General features: G+C 43.5%; 1 protein-coding gene and 1 long non-coding RNA gene across 2 annotated transcripts in view; one reads left to right on the top strand and one right to left on the bottom strand.

Moving 5' to 3' along the window:
- Positions 1-12,734, top strand: part of ANKH (ANKH inorganic pyrophosphate transport regulator) — a 154,222-nt gene that overhangs the window by 102,863 nt on the left and 38,625 nt on the right. The window contains exons 5-7 of the mRNA XM_090049859.1: positions 4,687-4,857; positions 5,487-5,621; positions 9,066-9,158. Coding sequence (XP_089905985.1) covers positions 4,687-4,857; positions 5,487-5,621; positions 9,066-9,158 — 399 coding nt within the window. The remainder of the gene's footprint in view (positions 1-4,686; positions 4,858-5,486; positions 5,622-9,065; positions 9,159-12,734) is intronic.
- Positions 1-12,734, bottom strand: part of LOC149864415 (uncharacterized) — a 53,802-nt gene that overhangs the window by 13,866 nt on the left and 27,202 nt on the right. The gene's annotated exons all lie outside the window — the stretch shown is intronic.

Below are 12,734 nucleotides of genomic sequence, written 5' to 3'. Positions count from 1 at the left end.
TTGTAACTTTCTTTTGGGAGTGGGAGAACAGGGTGGTTATCTCTTCCTTCATAAAACAGGGCTGAACTACTGAGTGGGACTTGAAGGTACTACAGAGAGAGCAGCCAGTGCTTTATCCCTCAGTTGTACATATCAACTAACCAGGCGAAACTTAGGACACAATGCATAGCATAAGCAATTTTACAAGTGCCTATATAACTTAGCAATATTCTTGCTCCAATGTTCCCTCTAAGAAGTAGCGATCCGTGAGCGCGCTGCTTTGGTTTGTGAGCACGCTGCTTCAGTCCCACCTCCCCCTTTCGGTGCACTCCACCGGTAAGTGTCCTGCAATAAGTGTCCAAGTGGGAGCGGGCAGGGTTCAGCCCCATGTGAAGCACTGTAGACCCTTCCCACCACCCTTCTCCATGCTAACTGCTGCCCAGAACAGCGCAATGGAGTGCTGTGGGGCAGCCATGGGCTGGACACAGTCGGTTGTTAGAACTGGAAAGGAGGCTCTTCCCAGCTCTTCTCTGGTAAGCCGCAGCCCAGCTCCTCTCCAGGTGGGTGCGCAGCATTAAAAAGTTACTGTACGGCAAGATTTTTAATTGTGCATGGCTGTGCACGCATGCAGCTTAGCGGGAACCTTGTTTGCTACTGGCCCAAAAAATCACATACTCAAAACTACAGTCAAAATATACCTTGTGTCCTACCCATCTTGGTGCTTTTATGTATTTTTTTAAAGGATCCTAAACTCTTTAAATTCAAAGCCAAGAAGTATCAAAACCAGGTTCTCTTCACTCTGGATTATACTAGGCATTTCCTCAAAGAAATGTCCTTTAAACCTATATTCAATATCCAACATTATGTTCATGTTAGTAGTGATATAGCAATTCTTGCTTTTAAGCACTAAACATGTTAATAGTTTAGCTTTGCAGCACCTCTGTAATGTAAGCCAATTATCATCTTGTCCATGAAGGGAAAAGAGTGAGTGAGCATGTGACTAGTAAAAAGGCAATGAAAATTAAAAATCAGAAACTTTTTGCTCAGTATCTTTCACTTAACTCTCTCATTGTTAAATGAAAGCAAGTCGTGAACAAGGTTTGGTAACCTGTAAAACTATGATACAAATGTATTTTTTCCCTTTACCCATGTGGACTGAAATCTCTGCAATTGAATACCTCTTAATAATTATAGCAAATTAACTCAATACCATGGAAATTGATTCAGTGGGCTTGACCCAGCTCTCATTTTGAATGATCCTTGAAGTTATTGGCCTGGCATTCATGGCATGAAACCAGAACGAGGATTTTGAGGCTTCATTTCCCCTTGTTTTCTATCTTGTTTAGTCACTTATATCTGAATGAAGAAGTTAGAACACTACCATTTTGGTGAAATGTAGTACCACTGTAAAGGACTCTTGTATGGTTTCATATATTTCATAGATTTTGGGGGTTGGAAGGGACCTCAACATCCAATCTTCATTCCACAGTGGAGAACTGAGAGTTCAAGAACATCTAAAGAAGGACAAAAGCTGAGCCACATAGACCTCTCCCCATCAGATAACATATGCAAAGGGAGCATCAGCACTAGTTAACACCTTTAATACAGCTTAGTTACCTGTAGCCCCTTTTTAAAAATTTGACAGCTTTGGATACATAGTTTCTGTAACTGCTTATTTAACCTTACTGAAAAAAATCATAATGGTGTCCTAAACCAGCTGTCTTGCATTCCTCACAAAAACAGCACACCCAGCCTCATAAACATCTGTAGATGCAATTTGTTTTTAGAGCAATATGTAAAATATATCCAGCAAAAGGGAAAACCTGCCCTTAAAAGATAAATTTATAGGAAAACATACTCAGAACTCATTTTCATTCCAGCCCCTCTCAATAGAGTCATTTTTAGGCAGAACCAAATGTAGCTGTATTACCTGCACCTGCATTGTTCTCCATCAGAGACATCTGGAATTTAAATTGTATGATCTCAACTGGTTTTTGAAACGTGGAAGTGTTAATAATGGTGTGGAAAAAAAACAACTTTTTTTTTTTTTTAAGTTCTTTGGATTTAAGTTCCTCAAGTTCCTTGAGTGATTAAGATAGTAATCTTAAATGTTTCTGAGTTTAGGACTAGGGACAGATGTTCAAAAAACCAGACCCTGAATTGATTCTACCTTTGCAGGTTATTCTAACCTGCCTATGCTAAACTGGTTTGTAACAGGACAGACTTGCTCTGGACTGAGGCAATGCAGGCACATGCCTGCAATTGCTCAGGCCAGGTGCTGGGGGGCACTAGAACAGGCCCTCAGCTGCAAGGAAACTGTGGAAGGAAACGCCAGTCTGGGCTGAACTAGCCAGGGAGGTGTTTAATTCCCTCTCTCTATCCCACTGGCAGAGACCCAAGATGGGTCTGTCAGGAGTTCCCTCCTCATTGCTGCAGCAGCGGGCACCATGGCCCCTGCAGCAGAGGGGGGAAGGGAGGAGAGTGAGTTTTCCCTCTACTGAGCTGGATCTGCCCACCCTCGCTGCTGTGCTCCATTCCCTCTCCCAGGGATCCTGCCTGGCTGTGCCCCCGCCCTGCCGCTGCAGCCACACTGGGGTTGTGGGGTCAGTAGAGCTGTGGCATAACTGGGGTCCAAAATGGACGAGAGTCCTGTAAGCTCTCTGCAGTGCTGCCATGCTCCCCAGCAGTTCTGCTAGCCTCACAGAGTGGCCCCTGTGTGATGGGAAGTAGTGATGAGTTGCTGCCCATCACTGTCACTCACTCACCGCTCACTGCTCCAGCTGCTGGGCAGGGGTGGGGTCCAACCCCTATCACTTGGTCTGTGCTTGGGGCAAGTCCCCTCCAGGCAGGAGGAGGCTTATTCAGCCACTGGCCCTGACCTCAGGGCCAGCGGTGGCTGCAGCTAGGCCAGGCAGACCCCGATTTGAAGCCAGCGATCAGTGTCCGAATAAGCCTCTTGCTGCCTGGAGGGGGCTTGCCTCAAGCACAGAAAAGTCACCAGCATTGCAGAGCTGCCCAGCCTGGCCACCACTCTATGTTCAGGCCAGCCCCATCCCGGCAGGAGGAGGCTTATTTGGATGCTGGCCCAGAGCACAGAGCAGCAACTGGAGCCAGGGTGGGCAGACCCTGCTTCAGTACTGGTGGCTGCTCCAGGCTTGGCCGCTGGCTACTGGCACTGCATTGGGGTCTGCCCGGCATGGCCACAGCTGCCGCTTGGCCTGTGCTGGGAGCCAGTGGCTGAATAGGCCTCTTTCACCCCCACCCAGCAGCTGGAACGGTGAGTGAGTGACAGTGATCAGGCAGCAGCCCATCACTGTTTCCCAGAGTGCAAGCCCCTTCCCAGTGGGGGCTAGCAGAGCCCCTGGGGAGCATGGCAATGCTGTGGGGGCCTTGCAGGGCTCTGGCCCACTCTGGACCCCGGTGCTGCTGCAGCTCTGACGACCCCACAGCACAGCGCCCCTGCCAGAAAGGGGCTTGTTTCCCCCACATTATGATAAGGGCTGCTGCCCCCAACAAGGGCCCTACCCCTTTGCTGCAGCAGCCCTAATCATAATGTGGGGGAACAAGCCCCTTTCCAGGGCAGGGTCACAGCTAGGCAGGGCCCCTGGGAGAGGGAAGGGAGCGCAGCAGTGAGGGTGGGCAGACCCAGGTTGGTAGAGGGAAAACTAACTCTCTTCCCTGCTCCCCTCTGCCTCAGGGGCCATGGTGCCCATTGCTGCAGCAGCGAGGGCGGAGCGCCTAGCAGACCTGTCTCGGGTCCCTGCCAGTGAGATGGAGGGGGAATGAAACCCCTCCCTGGCCAGACCCCTGCCTGTCCCTGTTCTGGGTGGGGAGCAAAGGGAAGGAGCCAGTCTGGCTGAGCTGGAGCAGAGAGCTCAGCCCAGAGAGCATGCCGGGATGCTGGGGGGCTCTGGCTTATCTTAACCCAGCAAGGGAACTGGGACAGACATTGCATAAACTGGTTTGAGCCAAATCAATTAAATCTGATACTATATTCAACCAGGTTGATCTCAAACTGGTTTCAGTCATTTTGAAACTGGTTTATGTGCACTGAACATCTGTTCTGTTACAGGTTTAAACCAGTTTCTGATCACTTAAACCAGTTCATGTGTAATGTCTGTCCCTAGCCTTGGTGTTAACAGTTCCATTCAGCTTTACTTGAGTGCCCTCGTAGTTCAGGAGGAAATGCAGCTATCTTGCTTGAAGAAAGGGGACTGGTAGAAGGAAATGGGATGCTTTACCCTGAATAACAAGTGAAGCACCAAAAATATATGGTGTGTGTCAGAGAAGTCAGTGTTGTGTCCTTTCATAAAGAGACAGCTCAGAAATTGACCTTCAAAGCTCGCCAGCTATCAGTGTGTGGAATTATTTGTGTCACCTGCACAACCAAATATATGTAATTGTGCTGCTTTGTATGATTACTGGTTCCACACCACACCCCATTATTGGGATTTTCATGTCTGTAACATGGCACAAGATCTTGTTCATTTCTGTAGTACCTAGCACAAAGGGGTGAATGAAATAAAGAAGGCAGACCCCTGATGAAGGCTCCTAGGCATTACTCCAGCATAGTCAAAGTGCTCTGAACTAGTGCTATGCTATTCAATGTGAACTTGCTTTGAATCAGCTGGGAAAAGCATGGGTCTTTTAAAAAAAAAAACCACAGTAACAAGTCAGGTTTTTCCTCCTCTTATTTATCTTTTTCAGGTTGTTTTTGTAGCCATTTTGCTCCACAGTCACTTGGAATGCAGAGAGCCTCTCCTCATCCCAATCCTGTCCCTGTACATGGGAGCACTTGTTCGATGTACCACCCTCTGCCTGGGTTACTACAGAAATATACATGATATTATTCCTGACAGAAGTGGACCTGAGATGGGGGTATGTCTGAGTGCCTGTTTCTACATGTAGAACAATCACAACATCAGCTTAGTATTTATGGTGACCTGACCCTCTCTGTTCCCTAGAAAGCACATAATGCTTGACACACACCAAGGTGCATGATGCTAACTTCTACAAATACAGTGCATGTCACGCTACCCTCCACACTGGTATACTGTCTAGTCATACTTATCAGTACTTCTGTACTGAAAACATCCCTTCTAATCTTATATTATTATGCAAGAGAATCGGTGCAGCAGTACTACAAGGATGGCTTTGGAAACTGATGTTCTGAGAGGACTGTTCAAGGACTGTTTCTCTTTATCTTGCTTTAATTCACAAATTTCCCCCCCACTATGGATCAATATCTTTGTAATCGGTTGCCAGGACAAATTATGCATTGATTAATTATTCAGGTTTAATAGGGCTATTAAGAATGCACAGCTGCCTTCAGCTCTATTGCTAACATGGGAGATTGTAATTTTTTGCGGCATTCCTCTTTCAGGCTCTTACTGCTGAGAACTTTGGAATGTGGTGAACTGACTGCTGGGTGGGAAAATGCTTTAGAGCTGTGCTTTTGGATCTGTTCTGTTTGTTTCAAAAGGGACTTTGTTTCTTTTCTGCTGCAGGGAGAGGCTACAATAAGGAAGATGCTGAGTTTCTGGTGGCCTTTGGCATTGATTTTGGCAACTCAGCGAATCAGCAGGCCTATCGTCAACCTTTTTGTCTCTCGAGACCTGGGTGGCAGCTCTGCAGCCACAGAGGTATGACAATTGCTGATGAATGTGACACCACTCCATACAAGAGTCCTTTACAGTGGTACTACATTTCACCAAAAGAATTCATCATTACTTATATTTGTTAAAGAAAGTAGTGTGCCCAGTCCCACTTCTACATATGGTATCTGTCAGTGTGTTTAGCTTCTCATCCATAAGAGCAAGGAAAGCAGTTTTAAGCCTATGCCTACAGTGCTAACCTCCAACAGAGGTGTTTAATCTTAACGGTTCTTCCTTCCTAATCTTCCTTGGTTAGCCCTCCAGTACCAGACCCCTGAAAGCTGATCAGAATTTGCCATTGGATCTCTTGGTTCAAAGATCCCAAGTACAGAGATAGACATTAGGACCTCCAAAGCCTTTAGGATTGAGGTTTGGGACATCATTCTCCTCAGTTTTGCCTCACAGCTGTGTAAAGCAACATGAATTATTACCATGATGATATATTAACATTTTGCACAGCTGTGAGTGCCCAAACACAAGGATAAGGCAGGAGAGAATCTGACATTGGACTGGGGAGTAAGTGCTCAGGTTGTTTCCCCTGAGGAAAAGCAAATTCCTTCTTGCCAATCCCAATAGTTATACAAGCACTTTCTAAACTCGGTGAGGTGAGGGTCCCATCCCAAATGTGTCCTGCTTGGACAGTTTAGGAGCAAGTGCAGTCTATGTGCCTCTGTTAAGTTCTCACTTTTTTAAGTGTTCATGGATCAGTAGGACAGGTCATATAGAGGCATCTGTTTTTTGTAATTAATAGCACTGACCTCTGCACTTTCTCCAGTGTAAGTCAGTGGAATTCAACCACTGACTTCAGGAAGAGGAAAATTAGCCTCTTAGGTGAATAGGAGAAAATCCCAGGAAACTAAAAAAGAAAGGCCCACTTGAAAAGTGAAGAGTATAAAGTTTATATATAACACTTGCTCTCAGCAATATTAATTTGGCACTGTTGCACACCTGAAAAATTCCACTGGCTGCATGTATGTAAGTGGTTGGAGGAATGGAATGTAACATGATAGTATAAGATGTTCAGGTTAGGGACGTATGGGTTCCTACATTTTTACTGTTCCTGGTACATGGGAAAAATGTGCCAACATTAGTTTTCTGATTCTATTTTTGCCTTCTGCACTTACATTAGCTATAACACATTGCCATTTCACAAGTGCATCTTTTTGCATTTCTTTACTATGACCATAACTGCAAATGTAAATGTAAAAGTGGCAGATGGTTGGGCAAAGGCTTAAAGGAAAAGTCCTTTAAGCACCATTGTCACACTTGAGTTCTGATTCTGGTTTAAGAAAGTATTGATTGTGAAAGGGGAATGGCTTGTAACAGCCTTGTACATGACGGGTTTTCAAATTTCTCTTCATTTTGCTGCCAGCCCCTTTCAGTATTTGAATGGAAAGGACAGGCTGTGTGAAAGGGCATAGTGTGTGAGCACGTTTATGAGTCTGGTAGGCCACAGGCTGTTATTGATTCCTGTTTGTTCTTACTGGGAATACTTGGGTGGCTGGATGGGTATGTTTTCTCACCAAATACTTATGCTCACATCTTGTGTTTTGGAAAGTATGAGAGTCATTGCTTGTACATTAGGACCCCACCAATGTAGGGGAAGAGAGCCAGGAATATTACTAAAGACTGAAGTTCTCTCTCTATTAATCTCTCCCCCAGGGGGAATGTTATACCTATAGAAGGTGATGAACAATGTTTTAAAAGGAAAGAAAAACAGCTTATGGCAGCTCTGTGTTATTGCTGGGCTCCATTAAAATTGAAATACTTCCATGATTCTGTTCAGTTGAATCAGTTTTCATGTAAAAAGAAATTCTACTGAAGGTAAAATAAAGAATTAAAAAAACCCAGATTCTATGAAAGTGAAACAACGGTAACAAAAAATGCTACTTCTGTTGTTTAGCCTGAACAATTAGAGAAGAAAAACATTTCCCCCCAGTTTTCCAGTTTGTGAAAGGCATTTGGCAGTACCTTTTAGAAGAAATAACACTGACTAGCTTTGCATTCCCTTTCCTCCGTTTGTTTAGGTCTTTAATCCAACAAGGAAGGAGGAACAGCTTTATTTTATAATAGGCAAATATAATTGGATAACTGGAAAAATTAACCCAGGAGAGCTAAACAGCAGGCAAGGGGTTTGAAGAGATTTTAAAGTTGTTTTCTTCCGAAGTTGATGATATTTCTGGTGAGAAGTGTGCATTCAAGGTGATTTCTGTAATAGTGACAGGGAGCAGGTCCCATATTTCTTGTGTACCCAGGGGATGTTTCATTAGTCCAGGTAACAAAGGATTAACCCCTCAGCCCTTTGCTTAATCTTTTCGCAAACCAAAATATAAAGAGAGCAGTACTTTAGACCAAAACTCCCAATGTTTCTCTTCCATTAGGGATCTTAAGACACATGCATATGCATTCAGTTGAAGCATAGCTAGGTGGCAACAGAAAAGATGAGAAAAGGAGAAGCCAATAAAAAAGCTCCCTAAACCATCTTTCCCAGCTATAACAGGAATATGGCAGTTGAAAAGAGTAAGACATAAGGGGTAGATATCTTTACTACCCAATGAGGCCAGCGCTTCCCAGGTCTATTTCGGACAACTTAACCAGTCTTCATAGAGAAAAGCAGTTTTAGTGTTCCAAACCGGGGGTGTGGTGGAGGGGTGATTGGGGATGTGTAGCTTGGTTTCTTGCTTACAAAAAAGTAACGTGTATTAGCAGGACAGATCAATCTTAAAATTGTTGAGACGTTAATATTTTTACTTCCGTTATGTAAATTGCACTTAAGAGTACTTGAGGACCTAGTTAATGTAATAAGCTTTTTCTTGTGCTGGAAACAGTGATTATTTTTAGCTGATTCCAGTTGATTAGTACAGTCACAAGCAGCATTTTCTTTGTCTCTAGGGTCCTTGTAGCCCAGAACAGCCAATCTGACATCCAAAATGAGTCAGTCAGCAGGGCTGCAGTTACATTGCTGCAGTTCATCTTTTGCAATTAAATTATTTTGTGTTAAATTGTTTTACTCATGAATAATCAAGACAAATGGAGATTGTGAACTATAATAAAAAAGAAGTAGGTTCTTACACAGTACAGTATTTTAGATCTCAATAGATTGAGTAATTCATGAGAAAGATGGGAAGAACGAAGAGACACTGAAAGAATGATGAGTAAATAACAGAACAGAAAACTAAATATAATCAGAGTACCAGTGAAAAAGTAAAACCAGAGAGCTAAGTCATATATTTTCATTGCTCCTGAGTTTGCAATGCATTGTAGAATAACTGCTGCTAAAATGTTTTTCTCCTAATGTAAGGACTTCCCTTTTGTTTGATCAGAGTGAAGGCAGGGAATATAGAAGTATTAAGTTAAAATTGTTTATAAGATTAGTTTATCTAAGCTGCCTGAAGATTTGAATTTCTCATGTTCCCTTTTCTCCTGTTATAGGCCGTGGCAATTCTGACAGCTACATACCCTGTGGGACATATGCCATATGGCTGGTTGACAGAACTTAGAGCCGTCTACCCTGCATTTGACAAGGTGCGTGCTTGCATATATGACTACAGTAAATACTCTGAAATGTGATTCCACCACTGTAGATATTTTAGACTTGATTTTGCTCTGCTTCACACTGCTATAAATTAGGAATAACTTCAGTGAAGAAAGTGTGAGAGGAAAGGACTTTGATATCCTGTAATCTCTGTGGCCATTCCTACTGTTAAATAATAAAAGAAGTGTAGATTAGGCCATGTTGAATTCATGGATGGACCTAACTTTTTGTTCTTTACTTTTATTTTTGGTATTTATAATATAAAATGGTATCTCTTTCTAGCTTTCTTACAGAGAGTTCCTAAATTCTTAATTGACACTAATTGTGTCTTTCTCTAATTTCAAGCATTCTTTTCCTTATAATTTTAACCTGAACTCTTAACTTCCTCAGGTTAAGTTTTTAATCTTCATGTACTGTCCTGAAACTCAGATTAAGTGCTTAATATAGCTATTTTAAATAGCCCATAGTGGAAATGCCCACACTTCAGCTGCAAAAACAGCCCGCTGTCTTGATGCTACAGTCTATCTGCAGACCAAGTTAAGTCATTGTGCTGCTATTAATGTGTAACAAAGATTATTTAATAGGTTAAGATTGGCGCACATCCCATACATTATTACCATGTTACTAAACTAACTGATTTGGCTAACTAAGGATATTCATTGGGGTTCATCAAATGACAAGGATATTGGAGTTGCTCTTGGAATTGACATGAAGAAAGAAACAAAAACAGTGCAGGTGAAACTCCTCCTTTTTCTCCAGCTTAACAGTAGTAATTGCCTAATTACTTTAATCAACGCTTGGTTTACAGAGTGGACGAGAGCCATGGTGCTAAACCTCTGGCCTATGGGCCAGATCTGGCCTATGAAGCCATGTCATCTGCTACCCATGAGTCCAGAAATTTGGAAGTGGCAGCAGCACTAATGCTCCCCTGATGCCAAATTTCTGGACCTGTGGGAAACCCTATGGGCTGGACGACATGGCCCTGCATCCTAGGTCACTGCATTCATGGCAGGATTTGACATGCAGGGTGGGACCAGTGCGTGACCAGATGCAGCATGTAGGTTTGGGCCAGCACAGCCTTGGTTCAGTATGTTGCTGGATCCAGCTGGTCAAATCAGGCCATACATGGGGACAAACTGGTGAACCAGATCGCACCTGCAGACCAACCCCCTGAACCAACCCTGTCAGGATCCAACTTGCTAATTGTCCTCATGTCACTCATCTGGCCCACAGAGGCAGAAGTTTGAGCACCACTAGACAAGAACATTTTCTGATTTGCACAATCAGAATCCCATCTACTAACCGGTCATATTATAGCCCTGAATTTGTTTGTTGGCAAAATATAAAAAAGACCCATTTGGTTTGATACTTATACAGAGAACGTTTAATAAAAAAAATGGAAAGGAAATTTATTGTAACTTGTAAATAAGCATATATGACTTTCTTGCCTTCTGAAATAGAACTGGGTTTTCCTAGAAGTCATTCTGCTGGAAAAAGATTGGACTATGAAAACTGGATGTTATCCCCTAGTTACAGGTGTGTAGTTTTAATAAACTGGAGAACAGAGTGGATTAAAAGAAAAAATGAAGAACCCGATTGCCTACTTATAGAGCCCAGAATTTTTTCAGTAAAATGTCATTTGTAAGTAACAATGATGAATAGAGAGTCTCTACTTCCAGGGCCAAAGTCTACTCCTAGCAAAGTTGGACAGCAATTCATAGGTAGTATGTTATATTAACCACAGTAGAATCAGGCCTTGTCAATAATGAACTTGTCTTCTCACAAAAACACCTTTACTCTCATGCTAGGTTATCTCCTAGCCTTGGAAGTAGCAGTTCAGGGTAAAGCAAGCATGATCTGCCACTGCCTGCAGGTGATATCGAGAGGAAAAAAATGATGGGAGAAAGCAGTTGAGTTGAGATGAGCATAAGACAACTATGCTCTAATAGCAGGGTAAAACCAAAGTGGAGGTTTTAGGCATACATTTGAAGACAAGTTGGCATGAAATATACTGAATATAGAGGAGGAGTAAGGAGTTTCTCAGCTTTCTGACTGTGAATCTGTGTGGCAGCAGTATAACAAATACCAGCAGAAATGCACAGTATTTTTCTTGGGTCTGTTGTGAAGACTTTGATCCCTGTTCACACATCACTCACCTTAATCACAGCTGTTAGAAATGATGGTTTCTTTAGTTTAAGCTTCCTCAAACAAATCCAAGCAGAATGTCTACTTATTTACAATCCTCCTTGCACCTCACCTGTAATTTTCAGACTTTACAATAGGATGAAAGTGGCTTGCGTGCAGCAACCAATCTTTTCACCATAATTACAGTGCTTGAAAGAACCTAATTAGTAGGGCTGTGCAAAGCTTCAGTTGCTGATCCGATTTGGCGGAGATTCGGCTCGATTCAGTGGCCAAACATCCGAATTGAATCAGGAGACCCTTTGAATTTCTCCAAATCAAATCAGAACCGTCTGAATCGATTCAGAAAGATTCAACGATTTGGACATAGACACAGCTTTAAATGTTTTTTCTACTTACTTCAAGGTACCAGGTGGCTTATGAATGCTGAGTTGCTGAGGCGGATGGAGCATCCCACAGAAGCATGGGGGGGTCCCCAGCGTGCTTGGCGGCAGACCCAGAAGTGGACCAGAACTTTCGGTCCACTTTTGGGCCTGCCGGGGAGTGTGCGGGGGATCCCCAGTTGGTGACTGATGCCTTCTGGGTCTGGGAGCACCCAGGGTCCCCCTGCGGCCTATTGCTGAGCTGGGAAGGAAGGGCCGTGCACTCAGTGGCAGACCTGAAAGTGGACCAGACATATTTCCAGACCACTTCCAGGTTTGTAGCCAAGCACATGGGGGGGGAAGGCCTCCCCGGCAAGCCTGTGGGACCCTCCATCCACCCCACCTTCGCGGTGTTCATGAGCCACACCTGGTACCTCAAAGTATGTAGAAAAAACATTTAAAGCTGTGTCTATGGCCAAATTCCCTATTCTCCAAATCAGCATTGAATCTTCAGATTTGAATTTGGCCGAATTGTATCAGGACAATGATCCAAATCAACTAATCAAATCACTGGTCCCGATTTGGGCCATATCTGAATCGAATACAGCCTGTTTCATACACCTCTACTAATTAGATCATATCAGGTTCTCTCCTTTGCAGTGGAAGCTGAGGGAAGTTGTTGGTACTCCAACTTATGAGATGCACCATGAATTGCAGCATTTGTCGAGTGGGGGACACAAAACATTTGGTTAATGAAGTGTCTTTCTCAGGTAATTCACTTATTCTGTTCTGGCAAGGAAAAGGGTGCTACCCCTGCTGGGCCTCTTCTAACTCTCCTTCTGTGTGGTGCTCTGTTCAAAGAACTCAGCAGAGTCAGGGTTGGAAGGAATGAAGAGGTAGGAAGTAAGAAACTGCAGTAGGGCTTGATTATATGAAGAAAAGGATAGAATGTTAGTAGCAGTAAGGCAGAAGCAAAAGCCCTTGCCTTCCCCACCTGGTCCTTATGCCCTGTTTTTATTTCATGCCTGCTTGATGCACCTTGTGGGTTATTTTTCTAGAGTT

The sequence above is a fragment of the Crocodylus siamensis genome, chromosome 5 (genome assembly GCF_052110815.1).
Source record: "Crocodylus siamensis isolate JL-2025a chromosome 5, ASM5211081v1, whole genome shotgun sequence".
NCBI lineage: Eukaryota > Metazoa > Chordata > Crocodylia > Crocodylidae > Crocodylus > Crocodylus siamensis.
The sequence above is the reverse complement of the archived record's forward strand: the minus strand, read 5'-3'. Positions and strand labels throughout refer to the sequence as shown.